Consider the following 27965-nt stretch of genomic DNA (forward strand, 5'->3'; position numbering starts at 1 on the left):
GGTTTAATAAATAATATTGCCCACAAGAAGTTAGAGGAAATTTTGTGCAACTCCAAGGTACTTTGTAAAGAAAGGCGACCTGATCTTTAATTGGGTATCGCGGGTTTGCTAAGGAACAGAGCTTCAGTGTGATATTGTGTTCTTCCGTGTGGGTTTATCATTTAGCTCTACGAAATTTCCTGGCTAACAATTATAGTTCTGGCTTCCTTTATGTATCTATTGCTGAAGAAATTATTTCTTCTGCAGCAAAATAATTACATGTACTTGTATTGAAAACTTTTCTTAATTTCATGAGTTGTATGTGATAGCAAGTACTTTTCTCTCCAGTTCATAGAGGTTTCACTCAGGTTTCACTCCTCTCGCTGCATGAGTGCATGAATTTTCTACGATTTACGCCTTAGCGATGCTTTATATTTCCTGTTTATTAGAGCTCTGCAACATACATGCTATCGAGTAAACATGGTACAAAATAGTTCCGGTCTTATGGTGTAGGTTATGTGTGCTCGAAATCGATATTTTTTCCTAAGTCGGGCAAGGAGGCGAAGCATTTCCCTTTTGTCAATTGGAAATGACTCGTTGTCTGGGCCAGGAATAAAACCAGTACTGTCCCTTTATGAGGCGAAAATTCATTTAGCACCGGCTCATTTATAACGCCCGTGAACATTTGAAAAGGTTAGGACATTAGCCACGACCATAAGCAGAAAATGCGATTACATTCTCAATGAAAGCGCAAAGAGTTTTACGTTCATCGCGAGGCCGAGGGGTCTGCTAAAAAGCGTCCCTTATCTTTCAACAAAAATCTGCACCACTTGGCCTATATCGTGTGGAACACTCGTAATTTTTTAAGGGCCGAAGGTGTGAATCGCTGCAGAGAAAAGCCGCTAACTCGGTCATGGGTTGGCCTGGCGTCAAGAATGTAGGAAATATAATTATGATGACGTCGGCGCCCTTCTCAATTTTCATTGGTCTCTTTGACTGATCGCCTGATTAATCACTGTCAATCATTGTGTCGGCGTCCTTTGAAGTTATCCCTTTAGAGTTGCCGCCGACTCTTCAAGCTCATATACCAGCACAACACAGCGAGGCGAAATAAATTCTAGACAGTGAAACTTGAGGGTTTTTCCACGACTAGCGAGGCTAAAATGCCTCAACTACCCAATAGCTCTACGGAAGATCTCGGCGCCGATGACGAAGTGAAGGAATACAAGCAGGAAGACGGGGAAGATTCGGAGAACGGCGCGCATTTGGACCTCGTGAACGATATCAAGTCAGACCTGATCAAAAAAGAGACCGAAAATTCGGAGGTGAGTAAGCCTTTCCATTTTTTAACTCTCCTGCTAAGCCATGTTCGGTCAGAAGTCATTGTTTCGTCCAAGTTGGTGGACTTCTGTTGTGCTTCGCGCTTCGGTCTTGGAGCAACAAGCGACTTGGTAGTTGGGATCGGACTGTTAGAAAGCGGCGAGCTCAAAGTGTCGAATACAGAATCATATTGTTTGGGAAAATAGTAAATAAACTCTTATTTTTTTACCGAAAGGAATATGCCGACCTAATTTTTGGTGTCGCTTCCCGCCAACAGCTAGGAGTTCAGAACACTTGATGGAAAATTTGTCCTGGTTTCGCTAACGTGTATCTCGCCGGAGTATGTTATTTGTTCCGTTTTTAAAATTTCTCGCTTCGCGGTATAAATAATCAAAGGGTGCCGCCAGTAACCCCAAGTGGCCTTGAAAAATATATACATTGTCTAGGTTTTAGAGAAATTGCGGCAACAAAACTTGTTTTGATGTCGACAGTTTCATGGAACGAGCTGGGAATAGTAAGGTGAAAATCGCGCGAAAGTCTCTCCAAAGCCTTGGTGAATTTCATGGTTTTTCCCTTGGCCACTGTTTCTCCGGTTGCCTGAGTGGTAAACCGGAGGGATAGATAGTAAGTAAAGGCTTTTTAACACTTGTAATTATATCTTGGGATCCGATTTCACTGTCAGAGCTCAAGGTTTTCATAGCAAATTTCGCCGACCAGCTTAAAGTGATGGATAGCAGAGCTATTTTTTTTTGTTTAGAGAAGTTTCAGTGTGGGGTTTAATTCTAATTTCACCCTTGGTTTAGTTATCGTTTCATTCATTGTACATATCGTAGCTGAGGTGTTTTCTGGTTTATTTTCAACGCATCTAAAATAGCGAAATCGCAGTGAAAGTTTATGCGAAGCTACCATAGCTGTACCGCACGCATAGCCGACAAAGTGGCTGCAGGTTTTGCTTGCAAAGAGAGCAGCTCGTCGAGGTTTACAATTTAGAGGTGCGTTTTCTCCCGTTGTTTAAACCATTTAGAGAGTGATTGACTTGATTCAGTGGTGTGGAAAATTGGAGCATGATACGAATCGTTTGTTGACGTGACTTTACCAAGGGAGATTTCAAACTCGAGAACGTTTGATTTCGCGGGAAAAAAACTTTGGAGAGTGCTGTTCCACTCGCGCGCGTTCGTGTAAACACGGTGCCAAAAGCACTTTCAAATCGCATTTCCGGTTAAGCTATTAGAAAAAGTTTTTGTTTCATCTCAGAAAGCGAATTTGAAACATGGTAAAATTGCTGCCTTTCAGTTTATCTGTAAACAGCAATTCTTTTGTCTTTCGAAAAGAAGTGGGGAAAATTACACTTGGAAATGAACAATTTTGTGCGAACTTCCGCAGAGAGGTTGAACACTTGTCCACTCAGTGGACCTGCAAGAGAAGAGAGTGTTAAAGGGGTTAATTGAAAAATCACCAAAACACCTATTTTCAAACGAAAAGATATCATCAGCTGTTTTGCCTCTCATTAAGAAGGGTTAAGAATTTGCAAGTCTAGCCATTTGCACCTTTTAGTAGCTTTTAAGCTATATGGGAACTGTTGCATATGGGCTTTCTTTGTGCTGAAGAAATGCTCGGCCGATCGCCGATTAATAATAGCAGATTTCTTTAATTTTCGGTGTATTGAAACGAAGCCATTCGCTTTCGCATCCATTAATTTCAGTCCATTTTTCGCCAGTAAATTACATTTGAAACCGCAGATGGCAGAGTTAGTTTATCGTCAGTAAGCTTACGATAGTGAAATTGTCACATGAACTTCTTGTTTGAACAAATAACGCAAAACCGCCCAAACTGTAAGCTTGACTTAATTTATCAGGCAATTGATATTGAATCTTCACTGGTCAGACTAGTTAAGTTTACAAAGTTTTTTTTAACGATTAGAAGTTCTCTCTCGTTTTTATGACACTAAAAAGTGCATTTAGACTATAAAAATAAAATCGACGACTTTGTTCAATCGGTCTGATTAATTTCATCCGGAATACTGTTGAAACGGTTTTTCTCTTAAATACAAACCTGAATTTTACCTGCCTCTCATAACACGACCTACCTTAATTTGTAATTTTCTTGAGTGATTTTTGATGCCAGCCAAAATTCGTAATTTACTCAGAAGTTTAAGTAAGTTTGTAATTACCTCTTTGAATAAATTCATAAAAAATGCTATAAATGTTTACCCTTTCTGCAGCTGAAAAGCAACAAAGCCTTAACTCGTATTTAAAGAGCTATTGACGCTTCCCTACAAAGCAGTTGTTTCATTAGAAGGCGACTGGTGTCGTTGCTTTGACAGCTATTTGAGCAAAGACAGCCATTCACCAAGTGTCTTGAATTTTTGTCCGATGGTTCTAAATTTTTCAGCAGATGGCCACCTACTGCGATCATCTCTGCTGATAGCATCTTTGGAAGGAATAGTATACCCTCTTACAGAAGACTAAAGCGTAACCAGAAATATGAGCAACTGAGGTCAATTATCATTTAATGGTAGACGTGTTTACGGTGCCTGATAGATAGGAGGTCTAGGAGAATTAAAAACATTTATGTAAACACAAGTCGAAGTTAAGTACTTTTCAAGTCTCTCAAACTTTATCAAGTGTTTGCCTCAGCTGGCTGTATGTGTAAACAGCAAGATGCCATTTTCTAATCCTCTTACAAAATAATGTCAACTAAATGTTCTGTTGGAGGTAAATTATATCCATAAATTCAAATGGTTTAGTGAAGTTGGTAGGGGGGACAGGGTTGTTGCCAAGTTTTGGAGTAGGTGGCTGTTTCTGAATAGCCAAGTAGAGTAGCTGGTTAACATGATAACATCATGAAGCAGCTGGCTATTTTTGCAAGCTGCTGGCTACTTTTGACAACCCTTGGGAGACCAAAAAGCAAAATATTTAAAGAACATACAAAGCTAAACTGGGATTTCCAGAGAGATGGAAGGATTTAAACCCAAAACCTCTACATGAAACAGAGCTGGAAAAAAAGTGCCATCCAGTCGTCTGGGACAGGTAAATTTTCATGCCGGGCAAGTAACTTTTCATTCTCACTTGTTTAATGGGCAAGGGTCCAGGCAAGTCATCTGGCTGCCCAGGGTAAGAAATATGTGTGAAATCTGCTTGTCCAGCCAAAGACAGTTCAAATTTTTTCCAGCCCTGATGAAAATGGGTAAGGATAGTTTCTGGAACAACACAAATACATCATAAGTGCATTTATGCTAGTCCTGTGCGAAATGACTTCTAAAGGACCCATTTTAAACCTAAGTGATTTGATTTAGTGAGCTCACCTTCCAAAAACCCATGCTCTCTCTAATATACAAGTGCTCTACTTCAAATGTTTTTTATTTCTTAATAAGTGCCGTTATTCTAATGAGCATTGCTAAACCACTAATTGGTCTCGTTGAAAAAGTGCGCCTATTCCAATGGGCCACTTTAGTTATGTTGCACAATATCAACAATCTTTTGTGTTTTGTACATAAACTAAGACTACCTCCACTGATCAATTTATCATGCTGAACTTAGTATTCATGTAAAGTTTGATAACCCCAAACTCTCCATGTTCTCCAAAGAAGTGTATAACAGGGTGCAAGCACTGGCCCCCTGATATATATTTCTTTGTAAATCAAGTGGTGAGGCTTATTTTTTGTTCGAAAAAAAAATATGGAAAAGCTTGACATAGTTAAAGTAGTCCGTACATATGGCTAGCTCCGTGAACCAAGATGAACCTGATCCTGTACTGTGATTAGCTGCCCAAGCAGGCAAGGCGCTATCTTGCCCGCTCAGCCGAAGCAGAAGCCATATAATAAATTCTGTATTGACCAAGCTTGTTCAGTCAAGATGGCTAGATATTGGCCTCGTTCTTTTTTGCTTGTTTATGGACCTTGACTCCATCTTGTGCCATAAACACGCAAAAGAAGGACTTGGCCAATACTCAGTCACCTTGACCTCACTCTTGGTCAATAACCCCAATTCACTGTGTTTCAATTACAGCACCATATCAGAGCAGATTGAGATCGGCTGCGTTTTATCTTCCTTCTGAACTGCTCACGTCATTCCTGCCTTGCAAAAGAATTTGTCCTCTAAGTGTCAGTACAATTCTTTTAAATAAAAGATGTCTCTTTCATTTCAGATATTTAGATCAAAAAGGATATAGCTACCTATGCCCAATGAGTGCCTTGTCTCCAATAAGTGCCTACCTTTCAGCTCTCTTTTCATTAATTATAGCTCATTGACCAATCTTGTTCGGTCAAGATGACTGGATATTGGCCAAGTTGTTCCTTTTTGTTTTTGCATTTTATGGACCAAGATGTAGACAAGGTCCATAAACACACACAAAAAATGAGGCCAGTATCCAGGCATCTTGACCAGACAAGCTTGGTCAATAAAGGATTTATTATATGGGACACAGCGTGTGAGATAGCAAGCGGGCAAGATAGCACCACGTTGCCCACTCTGCTGGCCAATCAGGGTGCGGGATTTGGTTCATCTTGCCTTCTCAAAATAAGTTAATAAATTGAATTATCACTAACGATAGTTCAAAACTCTGTAATGTAAAACAAAAATTCTCCTACCCCATCTTCAGGGGTACATAATAAGTGTGTTATAAGACTGTAAGGTGATATGTCTTTTTTAATTCTCATGTGCAGGATTCTAAACGACCACCTGATGCAAGCTCAGCACCTATTGCTCAACTACTATCGTTTCCTGATCGTTATAATGAACATTTAAACTCCGGGTCTCACCCCGGTTACTCTAGAGGGGGTCCTCCGCAAACACCTCAAGATGATATGAAACATGTTTTTCAGCGTGGCCATGCATCAAGACCTGCAGGTATCTTCCATCCTGCTCACCATCATCCTTACACTACCGCCCCTCAGTATCAATATGCCATGTACCCTGGAGTGAAAGGTCCGGATAGTCGTCGATATCACTATCACAATGACCCTCCTATATGGTAAGTAGACTTAATTGTGATCTTCATTACTTTCTTCAGTAGCAATATAATTATTTCATTTACCTTCTATCTGGTTTTGATCAGTTTTAGAATTAGCATTGTTACGATGAAGATCAAAGAAAAAATAATAATTTTTTATCTTTGCGTTGATCATTGGGAAAAAGGTGATATGTCATTCTGTTGCCCGGTAAAGGACAGCAGTGCAACAATAATTCTTCACCAGACATTGTTCTGAATCTAAGGTCAATCAGTCTTTCTTGAAGCCTTGCACTACTGCCCATGAGGCCTGTGCTTATCTCTGGTTTCTGCAGCACTACAAGGTGGCCAGGAGTATTTCTACCCCCTCCTGGGCAGAAGAGAGGCGCGGTGGCCTCATGGTTAGTGCGCTGTCCTCTGGATCAAGTGGTCTGGGTTTGAGCCCTGGCTGGGGACAGTGTGTCATGTTCTTGGGCAAAACACTTAACTCTGACAGTGCCTCTCTACACTGAGGTGTTCAAATGGGTACCGCCAACTATAATCCTGGGGGAAACCCTGCGATGGACTAGCATCCCATCCAGGGGAGAGTAAAAATACTCCTAGTCACTTTGTGCCACAAAAATTGGATATAAGGTGGCCTGATGGCCCACTTGGCTTGTATGCAGACTTTACCTTACCTTGCCTGGGTGGAAAGCTTGTCCATATCTGGGTTACCCTCCAGCTCAAAATGCACAAGAGAGAGGAGAGAGACACTGTGTGAATAAATTGTCTTGCTTAAGAACAGAATACAATGACCACAGCCAGGACTCAAGCTTGCACTGCTCATTGAGGAGTGTAGTATGCTAACCTTTGGGCCACACACCTTGCAAATGCAGAAGCTGAATTTTGTAATAAAAGATGAGAGGCACTGAGAATAAACTTTCTTACCCAAGAACAATACAGTGACCCACAGTATGGGCTCAAAGGCTCCTTGACAATAAGGAGTGTAGTACACTTACCTTTAGGCCGCACGCATATGTTCCAAAGGGAAACGCTAAAATTTTGTGTAGAAGAGGTTTTCACATTTGGTAGTCTTACAGGGTTTTTTGGTGTTTCAGGCAACCTCATTCACAAATAATTGCCCAACCTTCATCTCAATATACTCCCAACTACCCAAGCCAAGTCGGACCAACATCAGCTGGTAACATTAGACTAACCCACCCAACAATAACAGCAGATCCCCGAGGAGTTTGCTGTCCGCCACCACCACCTAACCAGACAGTCATCAGTCGTGCACCCCCAACATGCGGATCTGGAAGGTAAATCACTCTTTTAAAAGGGTATCATTGCAGAAATAACTTTTTGTCTTCACTTTGTGGCTGCATTGCACTGCAGTGACTTGGAAAGTAGTCATGGCTGTTCTAGGAGGTAATCACAATGCTCAAGACTTTTTTATTAGGTTCTTTTTTTTCAAGGGTAGCCATCAATGCAATCCTCCAATTGAAAGTGATCATCCTAGTTCTTTCATTAAGACATGGGATCCACCTGACTTCCAGCAAGTATTCTGTTTAGAATCATCAGCGACATATCAAGTTAGCAACTTTTGTGGGTCTTTCTTTTCACTCTGATGTGTGGTGCTTTTCCAGACTATTTTGCCATTAATTTTTCATTTCATTCAGTAGATTTTTCAGTTTGATGAATTTAGTCATCATCATCATCATCATCATCATCATCATTTACCTTCAGTTATTGACCGTCATCATCTTTATATCTTTATTTTTAAGATGCTGTATGCCAGACTTCAGTTAATAATATATCTCCCGAAATTGATAATCCTGATCCATACTATAAAAGAGATCTTATTCTTAAAACCCTGCATGTTCCAGACTAAAAAGCTTGTAAACCACACCTGTTTAGTAGTGCATACCTGGCACTATATAAAACTTCTCTGAGCATGTACCCCCCCCCCCCTCCCAGGATAAGCCCACAATGTAGTCTCACTGCCATGTCTATGACAGGTGAGGAGATGTTCTCTCTTCTTATGTTCTTAGGTGGTATTTTCCTTCTTTTTTTTTTAGTTTATTAACATCACAGAGTATTCCAGCATTGCCTGATCACCCAGGAATGGATACCGCAGTAAGTGGAATAGATGGACACATGAAAGGCCACGTCAAGAAACCTCTAAATGCGTTCATGTTGTATATGAAGGACATGCGCTCGAAAGTCGTATCAGAGTGTACTTTGAAAGAAAGCGCCGCGATCAACCAGATTCTTGGAAAGAGGGTAATGCCAAATTATAGATTACTGTAGGACATGGTGTTTCTTTCCGTACACATCCAAAAATGCATTCACCTTTAGCTGCATGCCTGAACCTTGATTCGCCGAGGTTATAACAGACTTTTGCCTCGTATATCAGTTGTATCGACTGACAAGTTGTTACCGAGTTGTTGCAGCAATCTTGAATGAATAAGACGAAGGTTGTTGGAAACAACTTGTAACGATGTTGACTGTCGGCAAGAAAAAATGAATCGTGTTCTGCAGTAGTTTTTAATTTCATTACCAAAAACTTAAAAGCAGCCTAAAAATTTTTTCATTTTTCAAAAGAGCAAAAGTTGTAATAACCTGTGTAACCAATGAAAGGCTTGCGCTATTTTCTTTAATGCTTTAACTGAACGTTCGTACTTTTAACAGTCATTCGGTTAGGATTTAACCTTCTCATTCCTAAGATGTCAAGATTTTCTGTTAAAGTTTTCAACCACTCTGTTTTTAATTGCCACTCACATGACTTACAAATACAGTACAGTTACTTGCACTACTAACAATGCTAATAGAGTTACTTGGACTACTTACAGTACTTTGTAGATACAATACAATCACTTACACCATTTATAGTACTTAGACTTACACTTCTTACATTAATTACTTACAGAACAATGCTTACAATACTGATACTTATTCTACTTACAATACAATTTGACTTGCTTGCGCTACTTGCAATACTAATACTCAAGTTTTCAACCACCTTATGTGACAGTCAAGTAACCACCTCGTAAATGTGCTTCTCTATATAACTATCACGTGGTAAACCCTTTCATGAATAATTGAACATCTCGTTCAACATATGCAAAGGGGTGTGTGGAATAAGGACTTAAGTGACTGTTGATGAAATGCCAACCTCTCCTGGTGTCTCACAAGGGAATAAAGGCAATCTGGAAGGAGATTTTAACAATTTATCAGAAGTCACTCAGGGCTTTTTTCCAGGCACCCCTTCATGTTGTATTGTATGTGTCATCTCATGTAAGTGGACTTCTTGAGTAAATCCATTTTCTGAGTTGAAACCTACTGTAGTCTAATACAGATGCCAGTCAAATGTCTGAGTCATCACTGATAGAACAGTAGCAGCTGGGGGAAGGAGGGGACCCTGTATAAAAAGGACGGGGATGGTTGTTGTACCTTGTACGGTTAAAAAATTCCCCTTGGGAATGTTCAGCCTCAAAAGGTTCACAGCAGGAACTTTTTGCATTACTTTTTAAGGTATTGAGCCGAGAAGAGTTACTATCTGTTTTTTGTGTGTTGCTTTAGAATTGCTACCTCTTAGGGGTGAAAAAAAAAAAAATTCAAGCCACGCCCACAAGACAGGATCTTGGTACCTCTTAGGGATTCTTTTCAACATTTCTGACGAGCACCCCAGTCCTTTTTATATGGGAGTACCCCCCAAGAGTGGCATATCCCAACTTTTAGTGGTTTTGGAACATGGTAAAATAACGATGGGAAGAAATACAAGAATTTTTCCAAACTGACAGTAACACTACAGTTAGCCTAAATAGCGCTCTGCTAAATGACACCCTCTGTTTAACCTGAAGGCACTCTATTTAGCGTAAATAGCACTAACTTGTACAGATGTAAGTGGTTAGCTTCATAATATTAAATTATTGTCATTGGGTAACATAATATGTTTCATTCAGTATAAGGCAGTCATTTGATTTGGGCTGAGATGTGACCTGGCCAACCAGTGAATCTGAATAAACTCTTGTCACTATTTGGAATCTCAAGGGAACCTTTTTCAACATAATAAAATTTGAGAAAAGGAATTTTTCAAGGCATGTAAATCATGTTGCAAATTCTTGCATTTTGAACGGCACGCCCTGGGAATGAGCTTGTCTTTGGCTCATTTCAAACAAACTGTGAGAACTGAAGGAATAGTGTTGGATTTTAAAAATTAAAAAATATACTCAGGACCTATTTTGAAGTCCTGCGAAATCTTCAGACATCTTTGGCAATGTTCATAAGTCTTAACATTTGCACAGTTGACTTAGAAATAGCTTGCAGGTGTACTTCAGAAAAGTATCTCTAATAAGTAGTGGTGACTCTGTAGATTTATGTATTTCTTAAAGGTTACATTGTGTGGTTTCAGAAAATATCCATAACTACCCCAAGGATGCAAAAAAGCCAAAATTAAACCTGGAGTTCCCAGTGGGATGAGGAAGAGTGTGGAGGGGGGTGGGGGGTGAGTTACAAACCAAAAAAAAACACCGTGTGAGGGGTATGGATATTTTCTGGAGCAATACATTTGGGGCAATGAGCATGGTTCAAAAAGTTACATTTAACTTTGAGTACAAAATAATAATCGTTTTCTATTATTGTTTTTCTATCTAGTGGCATGCCCTTGATAGACAAGAGCAAGCCAAGTATTACGAAATGGCTCGAAAAGAGCGAGCCCTCCATATGCAGCTATACCCAGGTTGGAGTGCGAGAGATAATTATGCGCAACAAGGGAAAAAGAAGAAGAGAAAAAGAGATAAATCTCAAGGTAAACCTATAAAATGATGCGGGGAGTTGGGATGGTGGTGAGAGCGTTTGCCTCCCACCAGTGTGGTCTGTGTTCGATTCCAGCCTGGTGCCATATGTGGGTTGAGTTTGTTGTTGGTTCTCGCCTTGCTCCGAGGCTGGTTTCCTCCCTCCATAAAAACCAGCATCCTCAAATTGCAATTCGACCAGGAAAGAGGACCCGCATGAAAACCAGCTAGGGCTGATGTGGCTTCCTGTCTAAATAAATAGAGGATATTACACGGTGGCGAGAAGATATGAATTTTATGTTCAAGTGGCAAGAACAATATCTCACAAGTGAGCGAAGCGAACGAGTGAGATATTGTTCTTGCCACGAGAACATAAAATTCATATCTTTGAGCCAACATGTAATGTTCTTTTTATTATATGGAGAAACCAATTCAACAAAAGCAAAAGGCGGGAACGGTGACGCCATTGAACGATACGACACTCACAAAGGTGACATACGGAAAATACGCCACTTGGGTCCTGGATGAAGTGGCGTATGGAATCTACGAGTGTTTTAGTTCCCAGTAAAACACTCTTCTCCATATAATAATGTAATTTATTGTATTTAAAACAGCAAGGTCTGTTATGAGGTCTGTAACACTTTTCTTTCAAGTCAAAAGCCTATGATTGTAAGCGTAATTTTTTACCTAAATGTTATTAAAGTAATCAAATGGTATACTTGTGAAGCTAAGACTGACATAATTTCACTGTCACAGTGTTAATTTTGTCAAGATTCTATGTTATTTCCTAATTTCACTCGTCACCATCAAGATTATTCATGCTTACACTCATTGTAACTTTCTGTTTAGTCTTTGAACTTTGGATTTATGGAGACAATTATTTGCTTTCTATTTTAGCAGAAATTACAAATCCGAAAAAATGCCGAGCAAGATATGGTCTTGACAGACAACACGAATGGTGTAAACCATGCAGGTATGTAACATGTATCATAACTTGTTTGGTTATAATACCTTTTTTTCTTGTTATTTGTCTTGGCCAGTTTCCATGTGTGATGTCTATCTCTATCAGGGTGTATTTTGATACTATGACAACATGACAAATGATGCAGTGATGGCAACCTGCAGTTAGAATATAAACAGCATCCTGCCTGGTTGTGCAATCATAACTCTTTCACTTCCAAGGTCAGAACTGGGAGGGAAAAAAACTGTTTTTTTCAACATACTGAAGACTGACATCACCACATGCTCAGTAGCTTTCTTTGAAATAGTCACATGCAATGGTTTGGTCCCCAGCCTTTTACAATATAAACAGTGCCTCATGGAAACACTGCTCAGTAGCTTTCACTTGAATAGTCAAACACTAGGTTTCATCCACTGACTAAAAAGTTAGAACCACCTTGTACCACATGAAAGTACTACTCAATAGCTTTCATTTGAATGGTCATACACTAGGGTTTCATCCACAAACTTAGAAGTTAGAACCACCTAGCACAGCATAATAAACAGTATCGCATGAAAGTGCTCTTCAGTAGCTTTTGAGTAGGGTTCAGTAGGGTTTCATGCACAAACTTAAATGTTGGAGCCACCTTGAACAGCTTATTGTGCCACATCCTTAGTTTATGTGACAGCAATTAAACTATGGTTTCTGAGAAGTGCGACTCACACATCAGAACTAATTTATTTTAGGCGGAAAAAGAAGTGCGTCAGATTCTTAGCTGGTGGTGGAGGCTCGCAAGACCTTTCTCCATCTGGTAATGCCACAAATGCAGAAAGTGAAAATATTGATGCCAACATTGAAAGCAATACAGCAATGATTACGTCAACAAATGCCACCACGCCTACCTCATAGCAGTAACATTATTAATAATTATTATTGTAGAGTTGAAATTTTATTATCACAGAGCCTATTTTAGTAGGAAGCCAATTAGGCAATTGTCTTATAGTGCTGAAAATGTATTATGCACCAAAGCGGATTAATGTAACCATGTGTAATAATATGTTTAGAAATTTATATTAACTAATTAATTAGAAATAATTTAATAAGACACTTTTGTGTTATATTGTTGATATTTTGGCAGGCTGTCCCCCCTCCCTTTACTTTTCAGTGATAAGAATGTGTTTAAAATTTTTAAGGGAGTTAGGACGCTGATATTTTATCATCTCATAAGCAGAAGCTTCCCTCAATCCTTGTTTCACTAATTTGCAATGGAGAAGAGAATCCTTTGAAAGTACCCACTTGGTTTCCTCATTTAATTACCAGTCTTGCATGTTGTAGCTGCATGTTTAGTGTCCTGTTGTCATCACACTCAGTGCTCGTAATGTATGTTGCTCAAGGACAGACCATTATTTTTTTTGAAGGAGGAGGAGTTGGCAATTTCCAAAAAAAAAATATTCCTGCACAGCAAAAACTGCTTTAAAAAATTGTGAAAGGGAAACCATGAGGAAAAAAAAATGGAGCAAGAGTTTTCTACAAGCCAGGGAGCTCTCGACCATCAAAAAAACTCATGCACAACCTGAAGGGGAGAAAAAAATTTCATGCCCCAGAATGCCCAACCCCCCCCCCCCACCCCACCCCTCTAAAAAATAATGCTTGGTCCCTTTTCTATGCAAGATTACCCGATTGCCTTGGAGATGGGTGTTTGTTGTCAGTAGCAGAAATTTGTATTTAGTGGGTGCTTGAAGATTTCTGGATGTCATCATTACTTGAGGAATGGTAGAGGAAAACGTCTGCTCATAGAGACTATAAAAATGTTTTTACACATCCTCAGTGTAATGAGGAAGTAAGGAGTTTTCCCAGATGTTATTTTAAAGAAGATGAATGAGGTTTTACTCATCAGCAGAGTTGTTTTATCAACAATTTAAAAGATGTTCTTTTGTAAACAAAAAGGATTTAAATAATGATGCCTCTGGTTGATAAAATCCAGTTGAATCCGATTTCAATTTTTGATAATCAATCCAGTTGCCCAAAATAAAAGAAACATTTATTTTGCTGCTTGTTAATAGGACATTATTCATATTGCTGTTTGCTAGTTGATACTGCTACTAAAGAATACATGTACTTAAACTATGCAACTTACTTAGTGTACTAGTCTGTGTAAATCATCTATAGATATATATAAAATAGTCTGTTGTGTCTGCAAGTCATCTTTCCCTCAATCAAATGCATGCTTAAACAACAAGAATCAACCAAAGATTAGTAAACCTTGAGTCTTTTAGTTATCAGAATGTACCTTGTCAGCATAATAGCAATAGTAATAGTTATCATTAAATATTATTAATAATTACTATTAATGTTATTATTAATAACAATTATTAATAATCAGGTAGAAGGTCATGAGAATTTAAAAATTATCCCTTAACGCTGGTTGATGACTTTGAGCAAATTCTTTTGTGTGGAGAAGTCTATGAAGACCAGCTATCAGAGTGCCAAAGTTTGCCTTTTACAAATCGTGAAGGAAAGATCACTTGCGTTCTGATAATAGAATTAAGAACACTACTTAAAAGTAAATCTTACTATATCACTATATTTCATTCTTCGGTCTAGACTTGATAATTTTTACCTCTTAAGTGATCATTTTACATAATTTTTCATGTTTTTCAGATCCAAAATAGCAGGTCAGGTTTTTAGGCAATCCCTTGGTGTTGTAAAAATGTCTCCACAATTTTGCATTTGCCAAAAATCTTTTTCCTCCATTACCAGTGACAAGTTAAAAGTACATAATTTGAAAAATCTTTTGGCAAAATCAAGGTCATTCTCTAAGAAAAATCCTTCCTATACTTGCGTGTAGAAACAGCAATAAGTTTTAGGACCTTCTTGTTGCCCATGCAAGGCCACAAGCTTGTCATCTGGGGAAATAGCCTCTTTCAGGTGTTCAGTTAGTTGGGGCGCAGAGGGAAAAATGGAGAGCGAAAAACGCAGAGTGAAAAATATAGGGGAGAAGTAGGGTGAGAGGAAGTGATAGAACTTTCTCTCTCCCCTTGCTTTCCCCCTATTTTTCGCTTGCCATTTTTCGTGCCACGCCCCAGCTAACTGAACACCCTGGAAGAGGCTACTGGGGAAAACAAAGCCCACTTTTGAAGTCTGCTTTTTTTAACACTTAGTAATTCTTGAAAAGAGCAAGGTTTGCTTGAAATTTTCTGTCATAGTTTAATATCTATAAGTGTAACCTTGTTCTTTTGCTCTGGTCTTGAGTCAAGTCAAAGTTATGTCTTTGTTTAACAACACTGTTTGTCCTGTAATTATTTTTCAGTGATGTGTGCCACTCTACTCTCACTGAAGAACGTTTTTATTAAAATTTGCCATCTTTCAGCATCTTCTGACAATTTTCTTATTAGGTAAATTGTTTCATTTGACCAAACAGAATACCAAAACTCCAGGGCTGGAGTTACCATGTGATACTTTGTGAGGAACATGTTGTCACGTGGACTCCCTCTCTGTCCCCTCCCTTGTTTGTGCTTTCTCTTCCTCCTCCCACTTGCACTATTTGATGTCATTTTGTATGGTCAGATCAAACAAAATAAATCAGGAATTGTCAAAAAGATGTCACAAAGATGATAAAAATTGATCATAAACTTCTTAGTGATTAGTAATGGCACAACACATATCACTACTCATGATAGGCTGGATTATTGACATGGTTTCTATATTATTGCCATCTCCAAATTGCGCATGCATTGACGGTCCTGGCACGTCTGGAATCACGTCTACAAAATATCCAGTGTTAAGTGAATAAGATATTGATAATTATTATTAATTATTATCAGACTTGGCCATCTGTATGTTCAATATTTGCCTATCAAACTTGACATGTTAATTTGGATTGTAAAACTGAATTTCTCTCAGTCTTGTATGCTGTGGTTTCAGGATTCAAATCTCTGTAGATTTGTAATGGACCATAATTTATACCCTCAATCTCAAAACCAAACTTCTTTCAATATACAGTCAAGTTTTTGAACAATCACAATATTTGTGCCTGGTGCCCAAAAACTCTTCTGTATAGGAAGGTAGTGAAAAAGTCGTGAAGATTTTAGTGTATAGCTAAATTATCATAGACATCTAAAGAAAATCCTGACAACATTGTTTTAGGAGACTGAACATGGCCCCTTTAAGTTATTTATTTCTTGATTTCTTAACTGTCTGGAATATAAAATTTTTCAGGGGAGACATTCCACTACGAAGAAATGTAAAATATTTTATTGTCTGTGTATAGATTGTTTTATATCATTGTCTATAAAAGCATAAAAAGAAAGTTTTGTTATACAAGAACTTGGCGTCTCTTGGTTTTATCCCACGACTTCCGGTCTGTCAGTCGACCGGAACCCGGAACCGGAAGCTCAAGTAAGCGGTTATCCTTTCATAATCAATGTGGACAAGACATTGTAGGCTCTTTGTTCTTTCCACCTCTGGATCTTGTCAACAATGTGCCCAATTGATCCTATCAGCGGATGGTCCACAACGTCATCAGTGACAATTTAAAATTCTCATAACATACAAGCAGGCACGTTTAAGTAGACATAAAACGGCTGTTGCATCGTTGTCATCTGCATGTAGTTTTGGGAAAGGGTGAAAGGAGCCTTAATAAAAGCCAAAGAAGGGTACGGATGCCACTGGGATGTGAAAAATGCCCGTACTTTGACAGACGCTCTTTGGGTGCGTCACGCAATAGGAAGGAAATAGGAAGCGTATGCTTAGGGGGCTGTAGGAGGCTATGTTTCCACGTCCTGACAGATCTCCCTTGGTTCCCAGTCCACTATTCGGACAAAAAAAAGAAAACTACAGTAATAAAAGTAGCGGAAGGGGGAAAGCACTCGGAAATCAGCTATCTGTAGTCGTTTCACGTTCCGAGCGAGGCTTTGAAGCTCCGCAGGGTGTAACAGCTAAGACAATTTGACATGGCAAAGTAGTTACTCTGACTCGCAACCTCGGAAAAGAAGCGACTGTTACACAGGTTACAGAAGAATCTCTGAAGGAGTAGGTAGATATTCCGGTGCACCTGCAATCATTGCAAAGCCGCCTAATTCTTCATCATGTTCTTTTATCGTACGGAGCCTCGTTCCCAGGGTCTCTCATCTTCCCTGGGTACGAGGTTGGCGAAAAAAGATCACCCATCCCGCTCGCGCTGTGCGTTCGTTCCCAGTTCATTAAGATCGCGCTTCACGCTCAGCTCTCTTTTATCGCGTGGAAATGCCTGCGAAGAAGGCAGGGAAATGCAAGTAAATCTATGTGCTGAATGTGATTGAGTACGGCCACAAGCAACAACATGCTGAGTGTCCAAGATTATGCACTTGACCTCTGATGACCAATGAAAATGTGTTCTGACTTTTTACCAAATATAATAAGAATACACTTGCATTCTATAAACGGGAGAAAACAAATGATAGAAGAACACTGAATTATTTTGACTTTAAATTGCAGGCCATCGTCGAGTTTGTATCACAATTAGCCTGCGAACGAAGATGTATTTCAAAATGAATAAGAAGTATTTCTAGGGCTTAACAGGTGCCTTGATTAAAAGGGTTAAGTCTGCATACGAGCCAAGTGGCCCATCAGGCCGGAGCTTATCCCGGTTTTTGTAGCATGAAGCACTAGGAGTATTTCTACTCCCCCCTGGATGGGGTGCTAGTCCATCGCAGGGCTACCCCCAGCATTAAGTTCGCCGGTACCCATTTATACACCTGGGTGGAAAGAGGCACTGTGAAGTAAAGTGTCTTGCCCAAGAACACGACACAATGTCCCCGGCCAGGGCTCGAACCCGGACCGCTCGATCCGGAGACGAGCGCACTAACCATGAGGCCACTCCCATTTTCCTTGATTAAAACGTTACCAAAATTGTACTTGTCTGAACTTTACCAAAATTTAAGCGGAATACCTTTTGAAGTGGGTAGTCTACATGCAAAGGAAATACAATAAAAAGGGCTTAATTTCCTTTCAAGGTCAAGAAGCAAAACTGTAACACTCTTGCAAACAAAAACAAGATCTTGAATTAATAAGAGTTTTTTTGAGAAGATATTTTCTTTTTAAAGACCTGTCTGATGGAAGAATGATCTAGATTTTCTATCATTAGCCGATTCATCCTTAAGATTTTCGGGTGGCCATGGAGGCTTTCAAAGCTTGCATCCTATATTGTAAGATTGCATCGTGTATGTACTGAAAGGTGCTTAAAGCGCCATTTTATCTTTCTTCAAATCATATATCCAATAGATAAAATGGATCAAATCACATCATTTTGGAGATCTGCTCCCCTCAGAAAAGTTGTTTAATTTTACCTCTCTCTAATCTGTTGCTCATAACATCATACGTATATGTCAAAAGTCTTGCATATTTCATCAAGTTAAGTCCGCCAAATACCACTATCTTTTGTGGGAAAAAAATGCAAACCATTTCTCTGCATCTGCCTAAGGCTCGTTCGTCTAGCCACTTATCGGATCCATGGCAACCCAAAGGTATTTCTTGTTTATTTTCCTTTTGAAGGAAACTGTTTTCTAAACTGTTTTCTAGAATTTTTATTAAGTGTCACACTAGTCGCCAATTAACGGTTCGCGTGGAAACAATGCAAAAAGTTGTTTGTTTTGGTTTCACTGCCGTGTAAAAGGAACTTTAAAAATGGTAATTTTTTCATTGGTGTCTTAAGCGCTGCTAGACAGATTAGCGGAGCTCGTACTACAGACGAGAAGCTGAAAAGGCACTTTATTTTCACATATTGAAGGTATGTTTTTTAAAACTTTGAAAGTTAATTAAGTGATATAAAAAGCTGCAGTTTGTGATTTTTCTCAGTGCCTCACTGCAAAGAAATTGACGTCGATTTAGAGTTGTTATCATTTGGCAGTCTGCATAGGCAAGAGATCGCAATTTACTAGAGGAAGTCTAAAAGAAGAAGCTCCCCTAATTACAAAACACCGTACAGCTTGAATAAAGAAAAAAAGCCATTGCACGCGCTCTCGCTTTTGGTACGTGACGCTCTGATAGTCGGCTGCAAAGAAGCCTACCTAAGCCCGTTCGAAAACATTGTTATGTAAATAATTAAAAAGAAAAACAACTTCTAGCTATTCAAACAGCACTGTCGACGCCCATATGTGCTCAATCTCTCTTGACAAGTAACGAAATCTTAACTTTCCACAGCCAGAATGGTCAACTGTCCCAAATGCAACAAGCCAGTTTATTTTGGTAAGTCTGTCTGAAAGAGAACGATGTTATATTCTCTAGTTCAGTGTAGTTAACTTTAACCTCTGAGTGGCCTTGCGCCCCTTACGTGTAAATTTTAGATTAGCATATAAACTCACGTGCGAATCTTATAGATAGCAAGCGATACACCGAACTGCTTGAGATATTTGAGTTCTTCTACGTTTATTCGGTACACAATATACAGTCGCTCGTTTTGTTTCAAGATAAGGTACGCACTTGCAGCTTTACCCACATTTGTCACCAAAACCTTTGTGTTAATTGCAGCTTTTCTTAAACTGACTACCTCTAGCGTCTCTTTACAGCTTCAATAGGAAATTAAATCATCGACATTGATGGAAAAAATTTCTTCACAATAAGTCAAATTTCTACCTATGAGGTGGAATCGTATTTTTTTTGCAAAGGCTAAATTATACCTTTTTGAATAGAGTTAATCGTTATACCTCCTCAAGCAGAAAATTCGCGAAAGCCTCGAGAAGCTTAATTTGTGACAGCGCTAATCTTGCATACCAGAACTTGAAGTTGTATTAAAAAGGCTGGCATTCAATGAAGTTACATAATATTAATGTCACAACAATTCTCTCTACTGATATGCTCTCTCTCGCCCAATTCCCAATATTTCTGTAGCTTTATTAGTCGCTTTTATGACCGTTGCAGTGTACCCGTCAACAATGAGCTGAGTAAATGTTTGATATGTTTTAGCTGAGAGAGTGACTTCTCTTGGCAAAGACTGGCACAGGCCTTGCCTAAGGTGTGCAAAATGCGGCAAAGTTCTCAGCTCTGGGGGCCATGCCGAGGTAAGATATTATTATTAGATTTTGTTTTATATTACCGAACCGTTCTTCTTTATTAATTAATACCTTAGTGTCTGCGGCATTTGAAGCATTCTAATCAGGCTTTTAAGCTTTTCTTCAATTCAGAGACAGTTTTCAAAATAAACAGAAAATACTCGAATTCGAAATGACACAGACCGAACCGGCTGGCATTTTTTAGAGCAAAACCTCAGTTAGGGAGACTTTTCATAGTCGAATACATTGGAAAACCAGCGAATTCTATTACGTTGAGTGTAAAACTTCTCGGAAGTTATGCATTGATATTGGCATGTCTGTACAGGCAACACGATTTTCCCTTGGGCTACCTGTGGTTCAAAACGGTCACCATGCAACGGGCCATGAAAATTTGGCCATATTATCGGGGTGGCTGTATAATTTAACCGGGTAGGCTCAAATTTCAAGGCTGGTCTATTTTAAGTGACTTTTTGACAGATATATCCCGTTTGCACTTCTAAACAACTTTTCTTCAATAAGAATCCCGGAATGCAGATATAACTGAGAAAAACTGAAACTTCAATCAATACATACAATAATATAACCATGGAAAGAGGAACTTAACTTGCTTGTGGCCGTATTATCGGGGTAAAATTGTAATGGATTGAACATGTTGGGATTTCAGAATGTGGTCGTTGGCCGTATTAACGGGATGGTCGTGTTTACCAGGTTTTCTTATGAGAAAATTTATCGAGACGACTGAGTTAGATCAGAGAGGGACAATAGCAAAAATCAACCAATCAGGTCGCTCTATTGCCGGTCCAATATTCTCTAAGTATTGGACCGGGCACGTCCCGAAAGATCAGTCCCGCATGATCTCTCTTCTAGATTTTCTGGTACAGTTTATGACTTACGTTTCTTAAAAGGTTTTTGCGAGTAGTGTACTGACGGTGTTCAACGTTGCTTTTGTATATTCTAGCATGATGGGAAACCATACTGCAACAAACCATGTTACTCTGCGTTGTTTGGACCAGGGGGTTTCGGACATGGCGGCACAGAGTCACACAAATACTAACCTCATAGTAAGTAAATAGTTACTTTCTTGTTAAAGTTAAAGCCGTTATCCAAACTAACGCCTGCCATTTACGTGGTAACCTTTGTAACACACAAAACCGTGATCATTACGTCCGAAAAAATTGACCAATCAGAACTCGAACCGAAAGTGCGTCAGACCAACGTCACACTGGGGAAAAGCGCGGGAAGGAAGAGGCAATCTCGTACCCACGTCCTATCTCTTCCTCCCTCGAAAGAGGAATAGGACTCTGGGAACGAGGTTGGGGAAAAGTTACGAGGGCTAATCCTTGTTGGTTTTAAAATCTTTATCTGATTGGCCTTTTGTCGCAGTTGGTAACGTGGCCAGTTATCGTAAAACGTGTGGCTGGAATGATCTCAAAAATGGAAAGAACTCGACAGTGCCTATAAAAACCTGGATGATCAAATTTTGAACTAGTGCCCGTGCGATTTTAAGGTCAAGGTTTGAACATTTGCACGAAATTCGAAAGGTCTTGCAATCATTAAATAAATTGTCTATGATTTATTTCTTGAAAAAGGCACTGGTGCAATATTTAAGCAACAGAGGGCTTTTCCGTGTTTAAATAACTCATCTAAACACGGGGGGTGGGGGTTAATGTTGGGAGAATTCGAGACGCACTCTTGGTTCATATGGGCAAGTGAGTTGTAACTGATTTCATTGAAAAATCAATGCCCCTCCCCTCCCCCCCCCCCCCCCCAAAAATAGTCTCTTGGCGTAAATCAATACCGGGATGTCGGGTGAGTGGGGGAGGTGGCAGTTACATTCCTAGTCAAATTTATTTGCCCTCATGAGTCTCATGGTTGCTTATAGACCCCTTATATTTCTTTGCAAAATTGTACTTGACGAAGCGAAACGAAACCAAATCTGTCAAGTGCGGGACATTTGGGCTTGTGTTGGCGAGCCGGTTGTTGTAAAAAAAGCTTCTCCGAACCTTCTCTTGTTTTAAGAAGCTAATCTCTGTTTTTTGTCTTGGCCTTCGTGAGCGAGGCCAGGACAAGTTCTTCGTCGACCGCGACGACATGTTTAATGCGTTTCTTTGTGTTTCCAACATACGCCTTGCTGCATTTTGCCAAAAAAAGAAAAAACAGATTTTTCATTTCCCAAAGTGTAGATTTATAATTTCACAAAGTACAGACTTTTCATTTCGCATTGTACAGATCTTCGTTTCGCAAAGTACATTAAGTCCGTCATTTAAACTACCCGGCAGAATTTTGACGATTTTGCGTTTTTTGTTAACATAGTAGTAACTCAGGCAATTTTGAACGTTTCTTCACAGGTTCAACCCATACGTTGGGGCCGTGGAGATGCGGTTGAAACGTTGAAAGGATTATTTTGGAGTAGTTCAGTTTCCTCAGTCAAGAATAAAAGTGTGTTTTAATGATTACTTCTTGTCTTTTTTTATACGTGTACCGTACGTTCTGGTTTAGTTTAACTTTCCCGCTTGAACCACTGACTGTATACTGCTCTTACGTGTAAGTTAACAAAAAGTAGACTCTTTTATTTAAGAAAGGGCTGTATGCTTCTGTTTATATGCATTCATATTCGTTTTACCTGCTATTTTTCCCATGTACTAAAATGGGATATGGGATTACGAAGCACACTACACTGTGAAAGAGAACACAAACGATATAGCTTTGATTTTAAACATTAGGAAGAAACGAAAATTGTCCGAGATTCCTCCAGTGCCGGCCAGCCTGACCCATTGGAGTTATGGGATGTTACTGTTTTGGTGGAGCTCTCGTACGAGGAGTGCCTGTTGCAAATATTCTGCTTTCGTTTCCTCCACTATGCCGAAGTGTCCGACTTGTGGGAAAGAAGTGTACTTTGGTGAGTAAATTTTGTACAAAATGCTGGTTTTGTTAGCCTACAAAGGCGTTATTTTTTCAACAAGCTTTAGATCTTTCCAGACGCGTCAAATTGACAAGCGATTTTTTCGCGATCTGTCAGTATTTTTTTCAGCGATCTGTTTCTCACACTTCGATTTCTTTGCATCAAATTTCATTTGTTTTGGTAAACAGACGTTGATCTCGACGATTGCACTGCACAGTAAGCTCTAATTTTTGATCTTTACCCGCTGCGGTGATGCGTTAAAGAGTTGTAGAAATCGGTCCACGAAATACGGTAGTACTGTGACAACATTCCTCTTTGATAACTATCTGCTGTTCAATATATTTTCTGGTGAATTTTAAACTGACGTTTCCTTAATAGACTTTCAATCAGTTAAAAGTTTAAAGAAACCTTCTGTTTGGTATAATCTCTAAACAAAGTGAAATAAACACAGCTGTTTGTATAAATACTGAGCATTTTTAACAAAACCAACGGGAAGCTCATTAAAACTTTGTTCTTTAAAATATGCTTTGTGTACTTTCCACGCAGCCGAGAGAGTGTCCTCCATCGGTAAAGATTGGCACAGGGCCTGTCTGAAGTGTGCAAAATGCAAGAAAACACTCTCTCCTGGGGGTCATGCCGAGGTAAATATAATGTTGTCTAGATATCAATTTCTCTTCTTGAAGTGAATACGGTATTTATGCAGATCTATTCTTTTCACTGGAATTTTAAAAAAACTTGCATTACAAGCATGAGAACGTAATTAGCTGGGTTTAGCCGCTATTACAATTAACTAATTACCTTAATAAGCTTATTCTCTGGGGACTGGTTAAGGGGCCTCTATCCTCCAAATACCATTGTAAGGTGTAAACATCTGCTTGATTAATTAACTGATTGAATGAATGAATGACTTGTCTTGTGGTGTTGGGGGTTTTGGGTATGAACTCCTAAAAAGCGACTAACATATTCCTATTCAGCTGAAACTCTTTCTTTTTGGTTGAATAAAAACTCACCTAGCTGTAAATTGTTTTTGCAGACATTGTGTTTCTGTGTTTCCCATGGAATCAAATGGAGTTAAAATTCAGGGTGCACTTGTTCAGGAAAATCCAAGATTAGATTCTTACATCCAAAAATGGCTTTTGCTTCTCTTTACATAACATTAATCCTGGGGTGGATTTTCGGGGGGGGGGGGGGGGGTTCCTGAACCCCTTAAATGAAAAAAAAATGAGACATTATGATGCGCTGACTTGGCCTTAGAATGTTGAAAGTCCCATTTCTGAGGACCTCCATTTTAAAAATTTATTGGCTGAGGATGCCCCCAGACCCCCTTCGAGGGGGCCCCCTCTAACAGCCCATATCTTGAAATCCAGTATCCGCACCAGTTAATCCAAGATAACTTGGATCATGGTGCATCAAAGGAAGCGAAGAATCCATTCTGGGCGAGGATTCTTCAGTTACACCATGATCTGAGTGATCTTGGATTAATTGGGTAAAGGGAGAAATGCCCTGGGGGGGGGGGGGTACTTTGGGAATTACTGGGTGGGGATGTGCCGCTGGGATCCTGGAACCCTTAGCCTATACCAGAGCTAGTTCAGCTGAATTTTGCTAACCTATACTAGAGTAAACTCCCCAAATTCCCCCATCTATCGACACTGTTGAGGCTGATTCACGTAAATTTAAACTTGCCGATTTGATTTTTTTATATTTTTGATTGGCAATTCCTGGTTTCCTGACTCTAGATAAAATCTTCAACCAACCAGTCAGTTTTGTGAAAAATGATACCCTATTCTAGACCCAAATGCTCTGATTTATATACCCTACCTTAGAGTAAACTGCTTGAAAACCATACCCTTCACAGCAGCACATACCTATAATTATAGCCCATATATGGCAGTGCTCCCCCGGGGAGAAATGCAATATCCATTTTTGGTACAGATGAATTTCATTCTGTGAACAGCTCTTTCTTATCTGTGCCTAGCCAAAATTTCACCTGTGCTCAGGCCCACTGAATAGCTAGTCTGAGTGTGGTTAAAATTTTGGCTGCATGGACGAGGAAAAGTAATCAATATAACTTCATTTGTCCATGCAGGCATTTTTCATGTAAATGGGTTTTTTCGATACAGTTTGTTTTACAGATGTAGGATATTAAAATTTCCATTTGAGTAGTGGTCTTTACCTAAAGTTCAAATGTCTATTTTATAAAATCAACATGATCATAAACAGATGAATTTTACTTGTTTTTCTCACGATGGAGTCACTTTGAGATGTTGATCACAACGTCTCAAAGTGACGTGTTGCGATCAACATCTCAAAGTGACTTGAATGTCTCAAAGTGATTGAGATGTCGATTGCAATCTCAAAGTGACTCTATCGTGAGACAAATGAGTACATTCATCTGTCCTATCTTACACCATAATGAATAATAGACACATCTTCAATGACATGTTTGTAAATATATTTAATTTAAGTTGTATAGAGAGGTTTTCATTTGAGTGTAGAAATGTAAATGGTTTTGCATAAATAATGCTATGTTACATTCCTTGACTTTAAATGCTCACCGACACACCATTTTTATTGCCCCCCCCCCCCCTCTTGAAAATAGGCCCACAAAAGAAGCCTTTTGAACAAAAATAAACCAGGGGCTTATTTTCTGGAATGTTACAGTATATGTAGCAGCAGGGCTCAAAATTGCAACTCACTGGTCACCAGTGCAACCAAAAATCCAGTGTCGGTAACAGGGTCCGAAATTGCGCTCTCCTAGTCGCCAAGGCGACTAAAAATTTTGCACTGGTGACCAGAATTTCACAACTGGTCGCCAGTGGGCGATTAACTATTTCATGCCGTGATAATTGCACAAACAATAACTTTGATTTTCAGCCAAATCGATTAAAATAAAATTCAAAGCCGCCTGCCAATTAGTCACTTCCTTTTTACCTTTCCACTGCTTTTGAAGTTTAAAACCGCTTTTCCTGTTATTATAAATCTACCACAACGTTTTACAGCTACTATCAGTGCGAAGCTTCGCCACCATGTTTTTTCAGTGGTTTCCCATAACATACGTATTGCGGGCGCAGGAGGCCCAATGCGTTCTTTCGCCATGAATATTTATTCAGGCAATGTGGAGTCCAAAGATGTTTTGAAATCTTTCTGTAATTTATTACAAAGTGGAGACGGAACATCCGCGAAGAAATTAGATGAAGATTTAGATATTCTCTGGATGTCAAAAGGTGGAAATGTAGATCTGTCAAAGTGGTCAAAAGATCATTTCAGCACTGGTTTGATTACTGATTACATCAATTGCAAATATTTTGCTGGCAAGCCCGTGGTGACCAAAAATTTTGGTTTGTGTTTTGCTGCGAAGGAAAAATTTTCTTGACACTTTTTGGCAACCACATTTTTCCATATGGCAACTGAAAAAAAAATTTCAGTCGCCAGTTAGCGCCTGCCGAAAAAAGTTAATTTCGAACCCTGGGTAACCAGATATTAAGAACTGGTTGCCAGAGGGTGACTCACCTTTTCTTTCATCAACCTTTAACCTCAAAGGAAAATGAGATTACTTGTGGATGAAAGATAAAATTTATTCAAAAAGATTTAAGAAAACAAACCCATGATTCTTCGATCGCCAACTGGATGGCCATGTTTGATTATTTTAAGACACACTAGGTAAATGATTCTCTCACATTGGAAAACTTCGAAAATGGCTACCCCTGTTCAAAATCGCCCTTGTAAAGCACGGCAAACCCTTGAGCATTGAGTACATCATGTATGCCTCTGGACTGTGCCTCTTCTATTTGATTTTGTGATCTGGCGACTAAAAATTTGTATTTGGCAACTATTTTTTACCACTTAGTTGCCAAATGGTGACTTTAATTTCGAGCCCTGTGTAGTAGGCGTTTACATGAACGAGATTATCAGTAACCACCAGCGCACAGTATGTATGCCACCAAAAGCTCTTATATCTATTTCTGTGTTGATTTTCTTAACTTGTGTTGGGGTTGTTTTCGTGTTGCTGTTTGCAGAGGGATGGCAAGCCATACTGTCACATCCCCTGCTACAATGCCCTGTTTGGCCCCAAAGGATTTGGCCACGGCGGCACAGAGTCACACACTTACTAAAAACATGAAACTGTTCAGCTGATGACAAACCACTTGTGAGTGAGGTGAGTGAGTCAAGAGAGATAAACAAAAGATGTAATTTTCCCTTTTACCATACCCAAATTTGTAAATTAGCCAATCATACGCCATGTCTACTGTCCTGATGTCTTGCGATATCAAGTTACTGACCTGATATTGCTATGAAATTCTCCAGGTCACTCAGCCCAGATTTCAGTGCTCTAACCATTAGGCTACTGTGCCTTCTATAAGTATACTGTCAGCGGGCCTAACCTAACATGGCCTATTCAGCAGGGATCTCAAAAAAAAGACTTTTAATTGCTGATGGAGGGGGATATTGGGGGGTTCTGAACACCACAAATGGCAAAAAATCGGCAAATACTGTAATGTCACAAAAAAATTGCCAAATACTGCAATACTTCAATCCGTAGAGTTTTCGATGTTATACCAAAACCAGTGCTCTGTATGTTAAGTTTAGAGCAAGTAAGGAATTTGTTATTTTCTATTTAGCAAAATAAACAAAATCAGTGACATCCATTGGCATGTTGGCTAATAATTAACAAAAAATAACTTACCCTTTTCTGATGGGAAACTGGAAAAGGCTCCAAAAACGTTGGAGGACTTGGAGGATAATTTTTAATGCTATCCAAAATGCTAAAAAACCACATCCTGCGGGTTCGGAGAATACCACAATTCGAAATTAAAATTACCGCAATACCGCAAATCCCAATGTCCCCCTCCTGATGAAAAATTCTTCCAGTAAGATTCTGTTAAAGCTTAGTAGCATGTGCTTTTAGCTCCATTAGTTCAATGATTACTGTTCTTTTTTTCCTCCCAGGTTCAAGTGTTTTTAAACTGCAGTGAGCGAGAGCCATTGGTCCTGATTTTACCTTGGTTAACTTTGTAGATTGTAATTTTTAAAAAAAATAAAGGTCATTGTGGCTCTTGGAATTATTGTGTCCTGTG

General features: G+C 39.3%; 3 protein-coding genes across 6 annotated transcripts; all 3 read left to right on the forward strand.

Annotated features, from left to right (window-relative positions):
• Nucleotides 1-1012: 1012 nt before the first annotated feature.
• LOC110050134 (transcription factor 7-like 2) lies at nt 1013-16287 on the forward strand. Of its 4 annotated transcripts, none has more exons than XM_089270873.1 (7): nt 1013-1304; nt 5963-6270; nt 7344-7544; nt 8304-8361; nt 10882-11035; nt 11919-11994; nt 12708-16287. In XM_089270873.1, exons 1-7 carry the CDS (start codon nt 1143-1145, stop codon nt 12868-12870), a joined length of 1122 nt encoding a protein of 373 aa, XP_089126999.1. In that variant the 5' UTR covers nt 1013-1142; the 3' UTR covers nt 12871-16287. The 4 variants fall into 4 exon arrangements, with proteins under 4 accessions (XP_089126999.1, XP_089126998.1, XP_089126997.1 ...); XM_089270872.1 differs by having other exon boundaries at nt 1018-1304; nt 8304-8508; nt 11922-11994; XM_089270871.1 differs by having other exon boundaries at nt 1019-1304; nt 8304-8508.
• A 2301-nt stretch (nt 16288-18588) lies between these two features.
• LOC149104766 (cysteine-rich protein 1-like) lies at nt 18589-22444 on the forward strand. Its single transcript, XM_089271038.1, has 5 exons — nt 18589-18727; nt 19141-19185; nt 19903-19997; nt 20947-21049; nt 22337-22444. The coding sequence occupies exons 2-4, from the start codon at nt 19146-19148 to the stop codon at nt 21040-21042; spliced, it is 231 nt and encodes a 76-aa protein (XP_089127164.1). The 5' UTR covers nt 18589-18727; nt 19141-19145; the 3' UTR covers nt 21043-21049; nt 22337-22444.
• Nucleotides 22445-22742: 298 nt separating this feature from the next.
• LOC110050116 (cysteine-rich protein 1-like) lies at nt 22743-27950 on the forward strand. The gene is made up of 4 exons (XM_020755998.2): nt 22743-22887; nt 23437-23531; nt 26907-27046; nt 27838-27950. The coding sequence occupies exons 1-3, from the start codon at nt 22776-22778 to the stop codon at nt 27000-27002; spliced, it is 303 nt and encodes a 100-aa protein (XP_020611657.2). The 5' UTR covers nt 22743-22775; the 3' UTR covers nt 27003-27046; nt 27838-27950.
• The last annotated feature ends 15 nt before the right edge of the window (nt 27951-27965 follow it).

This window comes from Orbicella faveolata, unplaced genomic scaffold, assembly GCF_042242905.1.
Source record: "Orbicella faveolata isolate gen_17 unplaced genomic scaffold, um_ofav_v1 contig_34, whole genome shotgun sequence".
Classification (NCBI taxonomy): Eukaryota; Metazoa; Cnidaria; class Anthozoa; order Scleractinia; family Merulinidae; genus Orbicella; species Orbicella faveolata.

Coding starts and splice junctions, on each gene's coding strand:
- LOC110050134 (XM_089270871.1), top strand. CDS start 1,143: ATGCCTCAACTACCCAATAGCTCTACGGAAGATCTCGGCGCCGATGAC. Junction 8,509..10,881: donor ACCAGATTCTTGGAAAGAGG/GTAATGCCAAAT, acceptor TTTTCTATCTAG/TGGCATGCCCTTGATAGACA. Junction 11,036..11,918: donor AAAAAGAGATAAATCTCAAG/GTAAACCTATAA, acceptor TTTCTATTTTAG/CAGAAATTACAAATCCGAAA.
- LOC110050116 (XM_020755998.2), top strand. CDS start 22,776: ATGTTACTGTTTTGGTGGAGCTCTCGTACGAGGAGTGCCTGTTGCAAA. Junction 22,888..23,436: donor TGGGAAAGAAGTGTACTTTG/GTGAGTAAATTT, acceptor CTTTCCACGCAG/CCGAGAGAGTGTCCTCCATC. Junction 23,532..26,906: donor CTCCTGGGGGTCATGCCGAG/GTAAATATAATG, acceptor TGCTGTTTGCAG/AGGGATGGCAAGCCATACTG.
- LOC149104766 (XM_089271038.1), top strand. CDS start 19,146: ATGGTCAACTGTCCCAAATGCAACAAGCCAGTTTATTTTG. Junction 19,186..19,902: donor CAACAAGCCAGTTTATTTTG/GTAAGTCTGTCT, acceptor GATATGTTTTAG/CTGAGAGAGTGACTTCTCTT. Junction 19,998..20,946: donor GCTCTGGGGGCCATGCCGAG/GTAAGATATTAT, acceptor TGTATATTCTAG/CATGATGGGAAACCATACTG.